General features: G+C 38.2%; 1 protein-coding gene across 1 annotated transcript in view; it reads left to right on the top strand.

Moving 5' to 3' along the window:
• Positions 1-17,185, top strand: part of ctnna1 (catenin (cadherin-associated protein), alpha 1) — an 84,437-nt gene that overhangs the window by 13,811 nt on the left and 53,441 nt on the right. Inside the window, exons 4-7 of the mRNA XM_085475465.1 lie at positions 1,139-1,305; positions 1,668-1,787; positions 3,861-4,130; positions 10,098-10,301. Coding sequence (XP_085331591.1) covers positions 1,139-1,305; positions 1,668-1,787; positions 3,861-4,130; positions 10,098-10,301 — 761 coding nt within the window. The remainder of the gene's footprint in view (positions 1-1,138; positions 1,306-1,667; positions 1,788-3,860; positions 4,131-10,097; positions 10,302-17,185) is intronic.

Raw genomic sequence — 17,185 nt, 5'->3', positions numbered from 1 at the left:
TTGGTTCTAGCTACAGTCGACAGGGGAACAAGGTTTGTAATGTATATGATTTAATTTGAGCAATCTGAAATCCATAATATGTATTATATAGTTTAATAAAAAACGTTAGACCAGCGTAATGAGCGATTAAGATGGTGTTACATGAATAATATGGTGTTTGTTTGTTTAGCTCTTACATTGGTTCGTTGACTGATACACGGCAAGGAATAATAAAGGTCATTCAACAACCATCAGTTCTGGCCTTCTCAATTCGACTGGATGCTACACTGTCCTTGTTTTAAACACAGTGGTGCACTTTTTTTTCCCCCTTCCTAAAAGGTTCAGCTCATCTGCTGACTAAAGGAGAACCTTCGGTCAACAGTATCCATTTAGAGGAAGCAGAACTCGGGACATTTATGTAGTTCAATCCTTGGAAGGATTATCAGTTGTCTACAGCTGTCTTTTCTCTGGATTGCTCAGGGTCTCTCGCCTAGTCTGCTTGCAGTAGCAGATGACAGTTGGCTGTTGGCTTCGTCTCTCTGTCATTCACCGTATGGTTGTTGTCCAAGTCTCACGGGGCTCACTAGTCCGCTGCTTTCTGTGGCTCCCTTTGCACCCTTCTGCACCTGCAGACATTCTGCAGTAAATACAGGCCGGTAGAGACTTGGCAGTTGCCCATGCGAGACAGACTTTATAATCACTAGTCAGGGCCTTACTCCTCACTGGATGAGCTGCTGTTGTCCATTTCATTTTTAAAAAAATATTTTTGTCATGTAACTTTACAATTCTCAATAGAATTATATTTAAAAGTATCTACATTTTAAGCACAAATATAAATAAATAAAATAAAATATTGTCCCAAATAATACTCACTATTTTTCCCATAATAAATGTGATATCAATGTTAACAGCTCAGTAGCATGTTTTCTTTTATTTATTTTTCTTTTTGTTACTGTGAAAGATGTGAAAACTCTTTCCCAGTCACAGATGCCTGGGGGTTCAGAAAGAAAAGGTCATAATGGTTTAAAATGGTTGCTTTTGGACAAATGCTTGTAAAAATGTTTTGAACAGGTTTCTCATGTAAGGTTTCTGTTTAAATCTTGGATATGGAGCTGATTTTTTTTTTTTTTTTTTTTGTGCTTTGTTTCTCTACCTGAAGGTGAGTCAATGCGTCAGGCCTCTGGAGAATTTGCAGAAGACCCCTGTTCATCTATGAAGAGAGGCAATATGGTTCGTGCAGCCAGGGCCCTCCTGTCAGCAGTTACGCATTTGTTGGTGCTGGCAGACATGTCTGATGTCTACAAACTTCTCGTGCAACTTAAACTGGTGAGATGTTGAATTCTCATGCATAACATACATTGATAATTCTAATTAAAGTGTCACTAACAATGAAGTGAATGCAGAGTTGGTAGAATCAGTTTGATTTAATATTTCTATTTGTCAGTAATTGCCTCAACCTCTTCATTCAAGTGCAAATTGAAATCTTGCATTCTCTCAAACTTTTGGGAACAGCTTGATGTCTTAATTGATCAATCCTAACTCATACTTGAATTTTAAAAGCAAGCATAGACATTACTAATCTAAGTTAACACTTAATGTTGTGCAAACTGCTAATTCAGTCAAGTACTGCTTGTGTTTCAATTACTGTCTTCAGTATTGCAGCAACTCTTTCTATCTGTGTGGCTCAGGTGGAGGACAGTCTGGCCAAAGTGCGCAACGCAGGTACAGAACAGGATTTGGGAATCCAATACAAGGCCTTGAAACCAGAAGTGGACAAGCTGAATGCCATGGCTGCCAAGAGACAGCAGGTAATTGAAAAAAGTGATAGACAGGAGCAGAGTTACAGAATCTGTATTATAGCTTGAACACGGTTGGAAATTTTTTGAGTGACTTCAGTACTTGTAACCAAAAACGTGCTCCAAACAGCACAGTGACAAGTGACTATAAAAGTCTTGAGTGAGAAAGAAACATGTCCCAAAATTTACATTAAATTCAGCCTTCTAATTAGTATACAAGTATCGGAGTGATTTGTGTTTTTAAAATGATTATAGCTGGGCTATATAGCTATATATGATTATAATGGGCTTTTTTTTTTTTTTTTTTTTTAATAAATCGGTTACTAGCTTGTCTCCAAAATCAAAACTTTAGATTTTAGCATCAATAAAATGATGCTAAAATCTACACAAATATTGTACACTCCCAAATCATTCATCCATCAATTTTATTCCACTAAAGCTGGGCAGACACTGATTTTTTATTTTATTTTTTTTTTCCTTTTTTTTTTTTTTCCAGTCGCGCGATTGAGCTCCTGCTCAAACTGTACGATTGACTCGCAGGGGTTAGAAGTTCATAGGTCATGATGCAGGGTCTCACACTATACGACCCGATGCTCTGATGCGACCCGAGTGCTCACACTGTGCCTCCATAAAATGAAGGTTATAACAGAAATTCTGTCGCTCGTTCTCCCTCTCTGTCTTTCACTCACACAGACACGCACACCACCATCATCAACTTTGTTAAATTGCTAATGAAAAACATTGATCAGGCAGCTGTGATTGAGCAGCAGTGTAGATCCAACTATTTTCACGGTTGTTGTGGTCGTGATAATTTTGTGAGGCCACATCGAAAAGGCTCGGATGAGCTTTCCATAGTTCTACAAGTTGTACCTCCATCGCTTGTTTCCAGATCACACGCTGCACTGCCGTGCTGCGCCGTCTTTTTCGCTGACATTTGTGTTTGCGCGTGCGCAGTGTGAGAAACTGCGGTGACACCCTCACGACCAAGCGATTGATGATCGGGAGCTGGTTGTGAGGTGTCAATCGCTTCTCGTTACCCCACGTATACTACACGATGCATGACGCACGATGAAGGCCAAAATCGGGCCGATCGCCAAAACGGTCGAACGACTCAAAAATCGGCTCAAAATGGGCCAAAAATCGCACAGTGTCTGCCCAGCATTACTCAGTTCAGAGTCACTAGAGTCTATTCCAGCTGTCATAGGGCTGTGAATATAATATAAAAGTGAAACCTTGTTTGCAATTGAAAATGAAGGTCAAACAGACCAAAATGTCAATTGCCCTCCGACATTTATTATCTTAAGCTACTTAGCACATCATACTATAACATTTTTTTTATTTTTTTTTATTTAATGGTGTAATGTGTTGAAACTTGCTTTTGGACATTTATGTGACTTTGCTGATGGAGATGGAGGAGAGGAAGTGGGTTGTGACCTTTTGCCAATGTCCCAGCGTGCTGGAATTTGAATAGTGGACTCACTGCTTTGGGAATTGGTGATCAGTAGTATGTTCTCCTTCTTGGCCATCGAGTCATCTAACTGATAATAGTTTTGAGAGAAAATTACTTTTTTAACTACAACATTTGGGTGTGGATGGAAATGTTTAACAAGAGTGAAATCAGGAAGTAATAGGGCTTAATTGCAAACGAGTAGTAGAGATAAAATCCTTGGGAGTAGTCCAGTTGGAGCTGAAGTAGTTGGTGTATGTAAGCTAGTTGTTTTGTTTTTTTTTCGTTGTAAATGTATAATAAATCTACAATGGGGTAGTGATCGCTATCTCCTCTCCTCCTCCTGTGAATCTGTAACTAGAGTACAATGCTATGGTCTGAATAGTGATGTATTAAATCGCAAAGGCACTTTATATTGACCTGATTATGACTGTATTTTCTGCAAGGGACGGAAAAAAATCTGGGTCATCTACAATAAACTGCTACACTTGGTGTCTTTGTAAGGGCATGACAAGTCCATTTTGAATATAAAGTATATTACCACACTACCTCCCATAGCTGTTCCTCCTCAAAGTTGAACATTTTTATCATTTTTTTCTGATCTTTTTTTTAAAAATTTTTTTAATTCTTAATTCTAGGAACTAAAGGACGTTCAGCACAAGGACCAAATGGCTGCTGCCCGTGGGGTGCTACAGAGGAACATCCCATTGCTGTACACAGCATCCCGTGCCTGCCTGCAGCATCCTGACGTGGCAGCATACAAGGCCAACCGTGACCTGATCTACAAGCAGCTGCAGTCTGCAGTGTCCGGCATCTCCAATGCTGCCCAGGCCACTCCCACCGGAGATTCAGCACTCAGTCAGTCAGGAGGGGGTGGAGAGCTTGCCGATGCCCTCAACAATTTTGATGTAAGTCAAATGAGTGGCTTACAAGTCACAACCTGACTTGTCACACTTCCAGGTATCTGCTTAATCTAGAAAAGCATGACATTTAAAATGACATTTTTCCTAAGTCTAACAACAAAGGCCTGACTAGGACGAAACATTAGACTTGGGTCAGAATGCTAGTATATAGAGCTAACCAAACTGACTCATGAAATGACGAAAACCCCCCAAAGTTAGTGAGGTACATGGACAAACTTGGGACATGGCTTTAAGGCACATGCTTGACTCACTACTACTCCATTCTTTGAAGGACATAGATTAGTCCGTCTTTATGAACGCATCATAAGGAGGGGGGCGGAGAGGGGGTGGAGATATAGCCTCAAAGCTGTATCACAACATTCAATGGAAATGTGCTAAATTTCTGACGATATATGACATAAATAATAAAATAAAATAAATCAGTTATTGCAGTTTGCAGGCATCAACATGTAGAGCAAAGAAAATAAAGGTCATCTTCTGTCCTTTTCCAATGAGCTACTGTCACTGATGACGCACTGCCTAATCTGAAGTGCGTATTTATTGAAACAAGTTGCCAACAGCAACATTACAGTGCAGAGGTAGTGACACAGCATCAGTCAAATTTAACCACGAAAGTAAAAGTATAACTGCCATATGCTTTTAAAAATGACTAAAGTAACATGAGTCTTAGAGCTTCACATTATTGTCGCATAAAATGGAAAAGTTTTTTTTTTTTTTTTTTTTTACCTGTGATGAGGATGTGTGATGGGTCAGGTTTTACAAAATGTATTGCTTAAGAAAAATGAACTTGAAAGGTATATAAAACGTGTGATAATGTACTCATAATATTTATAGGAAACAACATCAGGATAACAGCTGGAAAACACAAAGCTAATCAACTTAATGCAGCCTGGGGTGATAAATGCAGAGAAGATTAACCTGATTTCTCTTCCATTGCCACTTATTCTGTCACACTTGCAAAGTAACTTATTGTTTACAAGAGATTTTTCATGTTAAGATAAAGTCCAAAGACATTCAACAAATCCACGAGACAAATTAAGCTCCACAGAAGTACAGGTTTCTGTTGTGTCCTCTTTTGCTCAATGAATTATTCATCTTGTATTGGTTATTAAGTCATTTCGCAAGTAGCAGTGTCTTGATGTGTTGCTCATACTGAGACACTGTGTATTCGTGTGATTGATGCAATTCGCATGCTCATGTTTTATTAGCCAGTGGCTGTATGATGCATTGTTTAATTACTCATAGTTATTGCAGACCATGGTATTTCTGCTGGTTGACATGGGAGGTTTGGGAGTTGCTTGCACAGTTATTCCCGGCCTAGAATGTGACCCGTGGGAAGGGTGACTGCGCGTAAGCAAGATCTGCATGCAAAGGTAATGAGTCTGTGTTGCCATTAGTAAAAGAAAGCAGTGCTTTTTCCTCAGTAAATGAAACTCGAGTTAACTGAATTTGCTAAACAAAATTTGTTTTCTAAAAATTATTTGGTAATGGCCAAAGCACCTATTTATTTCATCTAGAGCTGGGAGATACTTATTTGTATCTCTCTGAAATTAGTAGTCAATTTGACAGTTAAAAGATTTGTACCAACAAAGATGGACATCTTTGGTTAAACAACCTTTTTTTGATTTATTTTACTTTTAATGTATAACACCAGTTAATTGTTGTTTCTGAGATCTTATGCCATGCACCAGGCTGCAGTGCCCCCCTTGTGCACTTTCTCTCAGGGGAGATGTAAACGAGAAACCTGAAAGACAGACATGTGAACCAGCATGTTTCAGAACTTTGATATAGAAAATGAATGGCTCTATGTAGGGTGTAATCTGGTGTGGTTGTTAGTGGAGAAATGTGAACCTACACTAACGTGTGGGGAAAAGAAGGCGCCTGCTAATGTCAACCACACTCTGCAGGCTAATAATCAGGTTTTTATTTATTTAGCTTTTTGTGCGTGTGTGCAATCTTATGTGTGATGTGATACATTTTGTATTTTAGTGAAGAATTGGTTTCGGAAGGCCCTTAAGTGGTTTTGTTACAGTTTTTAGTCTTTTTGCTGTTTATTTATCTTGTTTTGGGTCCTATAACTAGCGAATTGGTCACAGGCAGTTGCTAACGCTACTAGGTAACACTCTAATGTATTTACTTCACCCTCATATGTCAGCACTACCCTTCACTCCTGTTGAAGGGTAGTTGTTTGAAATACTCACCTGAAAGTTGAGAGAAATAACTCAGGATCTACTCACTTGGTTGTTAATGCTTATTTCGCCTGCCATGACTGTAGGCCGCCAAAATTCAGCGGCATTCTATTCCCTGATTTCTATATTACTGCTAGTGTCTTGATGTATTAGATGACCCCTGGACAAAACCATTAAAGGCTTTCAAATTTTGTCACGGTTAGGGTGCCTGAGAATTCCAATGTTTAAAGGATTTGTTGCTTTTCTTTTTTGGAGGTGGTGGACTCAATAAGCCAAAAGGCAAGATGCTCTCCGTTTGATTCAGTACCCGCTAGAATAGGAGAAAAAAACAAAACGCTTGACTAAAACTATACTTAAGGTAGTACATGTGTTATGTAAGACCGTCTTCTTTGAGTGTCCTTCATGAACTAAGCATTACTTCTCAAAGTAGTCCCACTTGGGAATATAACACAATGCCGTTTGTGCATTGAACAAATGTGTATTTTTAGGGCAAGGGTAGGCTGATGGCTGAAAGAAAAGAGTTTGATGATATCATAGTTGGCTTGCGTCAAGCCCTTTTTTTTGTGTTTAAAATATTTTTTTTCACTCTAGAATAAAAAGATCATTAGTATGAAAGCTTTTCTGCCTAACGGCATCATTTCTGAGTGATTAATCAATATTGATCAGGTGACAAAAAAAAGCCCTTGTATCTGTTGCATCAGTGATTATTTTACAGGTAATTACACACACTCTAAATAAACTGGAATGCAGGCCTTTTCCAGAATACCTAGTTGTGGTGCCCACTTTCAAGTGCAAGGCAAAATTAGCAAATGAGTCAACCCCCGCCATCTCTCTCCCTCTCTCTTTTTTTTCCTCCTCCATGTCTCTCTCGTGTGCCTGTTGCCATGGTGATATGACACGCAAGCAGAGGAGGTCAGATGAGACATAACGGAGGGGGGCTGGAGGTGGCAGTGATAGAGGGCGGGCTGCCTAATAAACCACGATTGTAACAGCTGAATTGTTGAATATTTTTCAGCAATAGGGCATCTGCAGCAGTATTGCAGAGTTCATTTCTCCCCGAGTAAGTTGGCTGTCTTAGACTGTCACAAACGTTGTATTGATACCTTAACCCTCCGCAGTCACCACCAGCAGCCTTTCTCAGCAGATTTACCCGTGTGAAGTGAAACGTTTAAGTTGGCTCCCTTGTCCTACAGATATATGGAAAAAAGTGTGGGTTGCTGGAGCACCTCTTAGACTGAGATGAGCGATAAATACTACCCAACTAATACTTGAAAGAAAAGAAAGTTGTACAGTTGCATGGAAAAGTATGGAGACCCCTGAAGAATATCTGATTTAATTAAAAAGAAAATATATATATTTTTTGTTTGTCTTTTTTGCGCTGGAAGTATCGATGGTGTCCTGTTTTTGGTTACTTCTTGAGTTCAGTCCTTCATCAATATTTACAGTGTTAATATTGTAAACCTTCTTGACTTTGGTTGAGAGGCAAGTGACATTGTTGAGGGCAGCAGTGTTTCAAAAATTGAACTATTTATAACAAAGAACGCTGTGAGCACAGTGAGGAGGGGAAAAAGAAATCCCTATGCTGACGGCCTTTTTGCACTAAGGACTTTGTAAGTGCTGACGTTCATTGGACTTGTATATAAAATATATACTGAGACGGCAAAAAAATACAGCCTGTGGAAATTGGTCTATAGGCACATATCACAGCAGTTTTTGTTTTCCTTCTTCTTTGTCAAGGAACTTTCTTTGCCACACCCTTTTCTGAGATATTTTTGGGCAAGCAGGGCACATGCCTAAAACAGCTGGAAACTGTTTTTCAACTGCTGTTTGATTTAAAAAAAAAAAAAAACCAAAAAACAAAAACTTGAAACCTTACTTGAACATAATCAAGCTTAAATTAAGAAAAACGAGCAGTGCCTAAACAAAATTAACTGGAGGAGCATTTAAACTATGATGAAAGTGATTTCTTCCAGGATGACTATGCTCCCTTCAGTAATGCACAAATGGTTGCTGCATGGTTTGAACTTGAAAGGAGAGAAAATACTCAAAACAAGGCACCTTGCAGCAGTTCTCAAGCTTACTAAGGTTTAAGTCGTCACCATGTGTTCAGGTTCATCTGCTACTGTATTAAATTCTTTAGCTAATAAATTAATGGGGTTCTCAATCACAAACTCTACTGTTACTGTTTTTATTACACTAGAAACAACATTTGGGTTACATTTTGTAACTTGGTTTTCCCATGAAGAACCTGCAAAAGGTATATCCGCCCCAGGGTCAAACTGTACAGTGGAGGCTCAGCCTGTTTTAAATGCCTTAAATTACACCATTTAAACCATTTTCCTTGCCAGGGCCTTATTTTCTTAAATTCTTTATCCCTAAATTAATTTTGTGTTTATTTTTTTTATATATAAGCCATTTTATTTTTCTGTGTGGGAACCTAATGGCTTTTTAGCAGAGTGTGTTAACTATGTGAAGTGTGGCCTTTTCTGAGAATTTATTTTCTTCACCATTTGTGGTAGGACCATTTTAAACCAGGACATGTTGCTTTGGGGAGAGAGAAAGAGAATGTATATTAGACTTTATCATTATTACCTGCTTAACTTGAAGCAGTGTATTTAAATTGACAGCAAAAGTTACTTTCACTTTGTCCCGGATAATCAATTAACCCTGAAGATTTGTTTTACAATTTCTGAAGTTTAATACAGGGTTTTGCCTTTAGTGGCTTTAACGTTACCTTTGATACTGCTGCCCTTCCACCACAACAAAAATAAACCATCTTTGAGTTTGAGAGACAATGCAGGAGGGTGGACTGTCAGTGAAGAAAAAACCCCCAAAAACTTAGCCATGCTTTCATGGACTACAGACCATTTTACAAATAACTGCCCGTTGCCAAAAATCTTAGAATTGCCAGTCTCATTACAATTTCTGGATACACTCAGATAACAACAGTTCCAGACAAGCTCTATAAAAAGCCTCAGTCACACCAGGCCTCTTATTGTATTACTGCTGGAAACTACTGTTTTCAGTTTACATTAATTTATTTCAGCGTCTTATAGAGTGGGTCGTGATGAAGAGATTTGAATTTTGCTCAGCGAGTATATGCAGCTTTGTATATACTCGCTGGTTTGTATTTGTTCAATTGGAGACTGCATCCTTCTTTACCCCAAGGTTTAGTACTTTAAATGTTTGACCAGTTTCCTTTTTTTGAACTGTAAACACCTTAACAGGGACCACTAAGGTGAACTTGTGTCAGGTGTAAATCAAAAATCACTCAACAGGCTTCAGCCAGATATAAGAGCTTAACATAAAAATATTATTGGCTCATAATGTTCTGCAAAAACACTTTTGTGGCCGTTATTCAAGCCATAAAGTCGGGATAGAATTTGGCATTGTGGGGAATACTGGCGTAAATTGGTGTAGATAGAGGAATTTAATCACTACACACATTCCATGAACTTTACTGGTTGGACACATCTGTTTTATTCTTTGCCATGTGGAAAGCACTTTGTAACACTGCCTTTGAAAGGCGCTAAAAAAGGAAGTTGTTGTTGTTGTTCAGGGTGTACAGAGACGAAAAAAAAAAAGACAACATGGCACTTTCCTCCCTTCTGGTTTTCCACCTCACCTCAGAGTCAGTCAGTTCAGTCATTTCCTTTCTTGTTACTCTGGGCTTTGTGAAGGAGAGATCAGTGTACCATGATTGTGCATTTTTTTTTTTTTTTTTTCTCCCTGTGTAATTTTCCCTCTGACCCTTTCTTTACAGAAACAAATCATTGTGGACCCCCTGGCGTTCAGCGAGGAGCGCTTCCGCCCTTCCCTGGAGGAGCGCCTTGAGAGCATCATCAGTGGTGCTGCCCTCATGGCTGACTCTTCATGCACACGTGATGACCGCAGGGAGCGCATTGTGGCCGAATGCAATTCTGTGCGCCAGGCTCTCCAGGACCTTCTGTCTGAGTATATGGGCAATGTAAGTCTCTTTTCAGTTTTGTTTTCTTGTCATGTTATCTCGTCCCATCTTCTTTATTGTAGGCAGAACAATTTTCTAAGGTCAAAGGTTGTGCAACGGACTACAAACACAATTCATTCTGGCATGGATTGAGTTAAACTCTTAACATTTGACTTTATGTGAGTGTAATATGCGAGTCTTTACATAATCTGTTCCACTTGCAGGCACACCAATACCAACACATAACTGTCAGTGACAATTAATTCGATTATGTAAGTGATTACATAGCTAATCCTTGACCTTGCTTAATGCCATAAAGTATAGTACTCAATATCAACAGTGCTAACCACCATGCCACCGTGCTGCCCATAGTACTCAATATATAAACTAAATTGCGAAATGTGGTCTTACTCAATATTTCTTGTTGTGAACAACTTTTTAAACTGAAGTACTAGTTTGTTTCTGAAATTCAGCGGAAAGAAAAGACTTAGGAAAGTCTATACACATATAGAAAAGATGAGAAAAATTACAATACTAAATATTGCAGAGCATAATGACCAAGCTAGAGACAATTAAGCCCAGTCCACACAGGAAACTATTTGTTTGATGGTCATTTCTTGGTCACTGATGGTTGGTCATTAGTGGACATTCCAAGCTCCAAGTTGCCTTGGTGACCCCCTAATATATTTACTACCTTGTCATGTCAATCTACTGTATCCTGTGCTCTCATTGGTAGCTGCTTTAGTTGCTTGCCTCAAAGTTGAGAAGTTGATTTTTCAGCCATTACCAGCAGTTACTTCACCCACCATTGCTGGATGTCAGAACTGAGCCTGCTGATTTATTAAATGCTAAAATTACTATTCTGTCTGTAACAAAAAGTAATATATTTATTCCTGGCCTTGGCCCTGCATGCCGTGCCTGTGAAATCTGTTTAGAATTTTAAGGATTCAGTGGACCTATAAAGACCAAGAGCACAACCTTTTTTAGAGTTCACTTGCCTTTGGGGAAGTATCTAATATTAAAAAAAAAAAAAAAAAGATGACTTAATGGCAAAAACTGTTTTTTATCCTTCAAAAGGAAAAATTTTCCACAAGTGCTGATGTCTTATCACTGGATTAATGTGACATGTTTTGTATGTAGATGCAAATCTGCTCCCATTTGTTGGATTTTGTTTTGTCCCAAAAACAAAACAAAAAAACAACAAACAAATATAGATAGAGAGAGAGAGATCTCTGAGATGCTGCACTGGCATATCATTAAAGTGGCGGTAAAAACCGACACGAGGGTACACTGTTCGACCCAGCTGTGGTGGCCACGGCGCAAAGTAGGGCTGCACGATTTTGCATAAAATGAGAATCACGATTTTTTTTTTCTTTTTTTTTTTTTTTGGCTTGGAATTGAGATCACGATTCTCTCACGATTTTCTTTTCCAGTATAAATATTTATTGCACTTATTAACTGCACATCAACTTCGTAACAGTTGAGACTGAACATAAAAACAATAAATAAACATAAAAACAACAAATGTCTCACGTTTTGTTGTTGCCGCAAAATGTTGTACTGCTTGAAATTCTGTCTCCACCTTTGCTCAACACTGCGTGTATAGAGCAGGTAATGCTATAATAGAAAAATAGCCTCCGTAATTTCTTTGTGCCTGCGGGAGTTCGACGTGTATAGGGAAGCGCTGTATAAGGTTCCCGTTATTGATGTTTGGGTGGTTGACCGGAACGGATTTTCTCCTGTCACTTTCTCGTCATCCCTGACATGTTCTCAGTTGTTTTTTCCCTGCTAATTTTAGCATCACACGGCACAGCTTCTGTATCACGTGGTATAAGGCTCCGCCTTTGTCATTTGTTGAGCAGGAAGAGTGAGCGCTTGTTTTCATGCAGAGTACGTCCCGGATCAAAATGCGGTACAGTCGTCTTTTTTTCTTTTTCTTTTTCTTTCTTTTTTCGTCGTTGTCTTTTGGAAATGAGATCGCACATAAGTATGAATCGAGATCGCGGTTTTCTAATGATTAATCGTGCAGCCCTAGCGCAAAGCATCAGATTACAAAACTGCATGACCGGCTAGGGTGTCACAAATGTTATGGCGTGCCCCCAGATGATGTGATGTCCAACTCCGCACGGGGCGCTCAGAGCATAAAAGCACCATACCAGTGAATGCTTATAAAATTATTTGATTGCAGATCAGGTTTGCCTCAAAATTTGTTTTCATTGGACATTGACAAAATTAGCAGTTGTGGGTCAACTAAGTTTGAATGTCATTTTCTCTTATTCTAGCCTCAAGAATTGCAGTCATGGTTTGCACTCGTTGTCCATCCACAACATGTTCAGTTTATTTTAAGGTTCAAGACACTCATGAAGCATCTCTGATTTGCTTCAAAATGACTTTTCCACTTCACTGGACTCATCCATGCCAGCCATGTTACCCTGTATGACTTGAGATGTTAGATTTACAGCGAAATACCACTCTGATGATAAGTGGACATGATAGGTGTATGACCACTCATTTGGCCAAATGAAAACAACAGATGAGAAGCATAATGTGTCATTGTCCACAGTGTGCTTTAATGGCGTAGTTTAGCCTCTAAGAATGGTGCCTTTAAAGCTGTGGTAGATGTTTGTTATGAATCTTAAGCATCTAAACAAACCACACTTGTTTGAGGATGTGTCAAATTATTCCAAGACAGAGAGATAATAATATATGTGATGTCTTTCAGGGAGGCAGTCTTTTTCTTGCCTAAACCAGTGTAGGCCTATGCTTGGCACAACCTTGCTACATGATGTCCTTGATTTTTAACTGTAGATCATTTTGAATGCAGATGAAGCAGTGAAAGTCAATAAACGGTATGTAGCCATTACAGCATATGGGTTTACACTCACAGCTCATGGTGTTGGAAAGACTCCTAACTCATTCATTCCCATCCCTTATGTTTCTTCATACCCTCTAGCTACAACTTGTTTACCCCCCTTCTCCATTTTTCCTGCACTCCTCCTGACTCAAAGATTTCCTAGTATCGTATAGTAAAACTCAAGCATTGAATCTTAGGTTTTGTTGAAAGGATTTAACTTGGAGTATAATTAATTGTTCAGTGTAGGGTTGTTGTACTATACTTTATGTTGTACGACTTGAGTTGCTTTGAGCTTAAAATGTGCTAACAGCAGTGGCCAAGAATCAAATTCTGGAGCTTGCATTTATGTGCTAGTGTGTTCCTCATCCCTTAGGCCATGAAACAAAAATGCTTTTGTTAATCTTTTTCATTAAGTTTTGTGTAGGTTTGTTTAATTAGGCATATTACAAGTTGTACAACCCCCAGTAGTAATATACAAATGATCTGGCTGCGGCATGCTGCAACAATATATTAAAGCGATAATTAAAAAAAAAAAAAAAAAGTCCTTTGAATACCCTCTTAAAAATCTCTTGATCATTTTTATATGGAAAAGGGCTGGATAGATAATGACAATTGGTATGTTGTCTAGAAATCAGGTTTTTGTTTTTTTTGTGTTACATTTTGTTTCAAAGCCAGCTTGGTTTATATTAAAGTTGTTTTGATAAGCATTTTTTTTTTTTTTTTTTTTTTTTTTAATGTTCTGTTTAGGTCTGTTTTTGAGCTTTTCAAACTGCCTTTTTATACACATTCACAGCAGGTGATTTATTGCTTGTTTCATTTGTTTGTTCAACCATGAGAGTTATTCGAGGAGCAGTTGAAATTATGAGCTGATTTGAACACCATTTAATATTTGTTTATCTTGTATACAGCAGACACTTTGTACAAGTTGTATTGACTTTTATAAATTTGAGCTTTGAGATAGATAGAAAGATAGATATTCATTCATTCATTCATTCATTCATTCATTCATTCAATGGAACTAAGTGAATAGAAAAGTTGGGATGCACTAGCTACAGATGTCTAAATGTATCAAGCACATTATGCGGATGAATCACTTGGATATGTCCAAGTGTCTTTCTTTTTTCGTGTTCCCAGAGTAGAAAATGTAAGGGCAATGCTAATGATGATCATTTAATAAGACTAGAGCTTGTCTACTCAGCCAGTGAAGTGGAAAGGTGGGTGGGGGGAATGTCGCCCCAGCACTGCCACATAGTGTGACCTCAATTATTCCATATTGTCATGACAGTTTGGCATGGCACATGTCGAGTGCAACTGTTTCTGCCACTTTTTATTAATAATGCATCCCTTGTTCTCGGCATCTGTCAGGGTTTCATTTCACATTGGAGAGTGACACTTGCTTGTTTTGACATACACAGCTACTGACATTTAAATTTCTTCAACCGGATAGGATATATTATCATTTTCACCTTAGGCAAAAAAGACATACCTGGCCAATGTAGTGGAACCCAACTTGTCCTCCTTGCTTGTGGTTTTTGGTGTAGTTCTCTTTCCACACTCTGCCTTCTCCTTGCTGAGTTCTGTTTCACTTTCTTTTGCGGTTTCAGTCTTCCTGCTTGTGCCCTCTTTTCTTAGTGCCTCACTCTTTTCTTAAGTCTTGCTGTTTTCTTGCCTTGGGCATCTAAAATGAATTTTGTTTTATTCTTACACTGTGCGTGCCTCTCATTTTAAATACTTTTTAGGTTTGTATCTTGTGCCATGTACCCGCCTTACCTGGTACCCTTATTGTGTGTGTGTGTGTGTGTGTGTGTTAATAACAAGTTCACAACGCTAATGAGGATATTGATTGACATTTTACATGAGGATTTTGTTTGGACATATTTAAAACACAAACAAAGAAACAAACAAAGATTGTGTTTGATATTGTACCCAGAGGTTGTGATTATTATAAACTGTTTTTACCAAAAATATTGGGGTGGGAGAGTGACAGGGTTTTTGATTTTATTTATTTTATTTTAAATTTGTCTATTTGTAATCTCAATGGATAATTAAAACAAATTGCACTCCACACAATGTAACGGGGAAAGCTTTAGAGTCCCAAAGGTTTTTCTGTATTTACAGCCTCCATAAAACACTGGTCTGTCAGTAAAAGCCCTTCAGGCTACATTTCATTGATGGGGTGATCTTTTGCTGGTGAATTCCAAGCTTTTTGATTAGCTTTGCTGTCAGGTAAATGAGGTACACCCTTTCTTTAACAGGGTGTGTTGTGAACTGCATTAGACGGCTTGTTTTAAATAATTTGCTGGCAGCTGTGGCAAGCTTTGTCTGTATATTAATATATTTGTATTAATTCAGATTACAAATTTCTGTGTCAACTTTTGACCTTTTGCCATGTCCCTTTCTTGGTCACTTGAGAGCTGAGGAAACAATTTATAAGTGTAATATACTGAAAAATACCGATGCAACAGCTTAAGCATGCAGATGGTCCTTCTGATGGTAGTTGTCCTTAAGGTAGACTCATATTTAGCACCATAACATTTTCATTGAATGTACATCAGTTTAAATGTTTTCTTTCAATACTGCATTTTCTTTTTTTTTTTCTTTTTTTTTTTTTTTCTTTTTTTTTTACAGTTACAACACTGTGAATACACTGTTAAGTGACAAGATCAAACTAAGAAGCCTTCATTTCTTTCCTTGTTCTAAGTTTCAAACACTTTCAAATATAACACTAATATTCCTTTACTGTTGAGATTGAGAAGGACTGGTGTCCGTCTACGTAGAGAGGTGGCTGCCTCAGAGCCAAAGTGGCACATCTTAAAATGGATTCAACTGAGAATGTGGAATCCAGTTATTAGCCAGGTAAGGCCATTGTCTTTGAGTTCCTGTATCTTGGAACTATAGTTGAATCTAAAACCTAAACAGACTGCGAAGAACATGTATATTGCATACAGAAAAAGTTATAGCTTTAAAACTAAGGGCTTAGGTACCTTTCAGAAAACAAAGCTTATCCCTCAGTTAAGTACCAGATGGTTTAAGTGGTGTAAGCAACGTTGGTGTTTGTTTTGTAGAAAACATGGTTTGATTAGGCTCGAGTTGGAATTTTTGCTGTTTACTTAAAGCAGGCCTGATGTTGGACCATTTCTCTCTGGTTATGAGACAGCAGTGGCAGACTTGCTGGGTCTGGAATATTTTGTAATATGGTAACATGACGGCCATAGGTTTTTGTGAATAAAAGTGCTGTTCTAAGTTTGAATTAGATTTTAATTTATTAGGCTAAATATTCAAGCATGTCTATTGGTTTGTAATTCTCAATTGTTTGTGCTAGGACTCACCAGTGATATCCTTGGAGAATGGCTTTAAATTTAAGCAATAGATACATTAGGGGTTATATGCTGATGAGAGTCCTGATCAATGTGTCTCTCCTAGTAAGCATTTTCTAGATTTATTGGAGGTCTTATAATGAGTACCTGAAACATACATGGGTTCTGAGTCCTTGAACCACACTGCCGAAGCCGTGCTGTCAGACTCGTCAGTTTTGTGCCTTGCTCACTTGGGTACACCCTCCAGGTTAATTACGGAAGCTTGCTTTTTGTAGACCTCATCAGAAAAGAGCAGGTAAAATTGAAGTGGCTCTTGTAGTTATTTATTATCTGAACCTTCTGACAAATGTAAGATCATAGGTTAGAGGGGTGTGGTGTTTTTTTTTTTGTTTTTTTTTTTGTTTTTGTTTCAATCCTCAGATGAAATAGTTATATGAAGAAAATGGCTTAACAAGTTTCTGTGCCTTTATAATTTCTACTTAATATAACACAAGTGCGCACTAAAAATATGATTAGAAATATGTAAATTATGGAAAGTTTCTTGAACAAATACCTGTCAGGTGTTTATTTTGATATTATTTTGTTTTCAGTTAGCTGTTTTAGAGCAGTCAGTGAGTGAGAACAAACATGGTAGAGTTAAGTTTGTACTCTGTTTAATCATCCAAAAATGTGGAAGTTGTCTGGATTCAAGTACTCAGTCTGTCTAAAATCAAAACAATATTGGATTTGTTGTT

The sequence above is a fragment of the Copadichromis virginalis genome, linkage group LG2 (genome assembly GCF_057382275.1).
Source record: "Copadichromis virginalis isolate Kocher_CV1m ecotype Utaka linkage group LG2, C_Virginalis_male_GT1.1, whole genome shotgun sequence".
Classification (NCBI taxonomy): domain Eukaryota; kingdom Metazoa; phylum Chordata; class Actinopteri; order Cichliformes; family Cichlidae; genus Copadichromis; species Copadichromis virginalis.
Note: the sequence above shows the minus strand (reverse complement) of the source record. Positions and strands in the feature narration are given on the sequence as shown.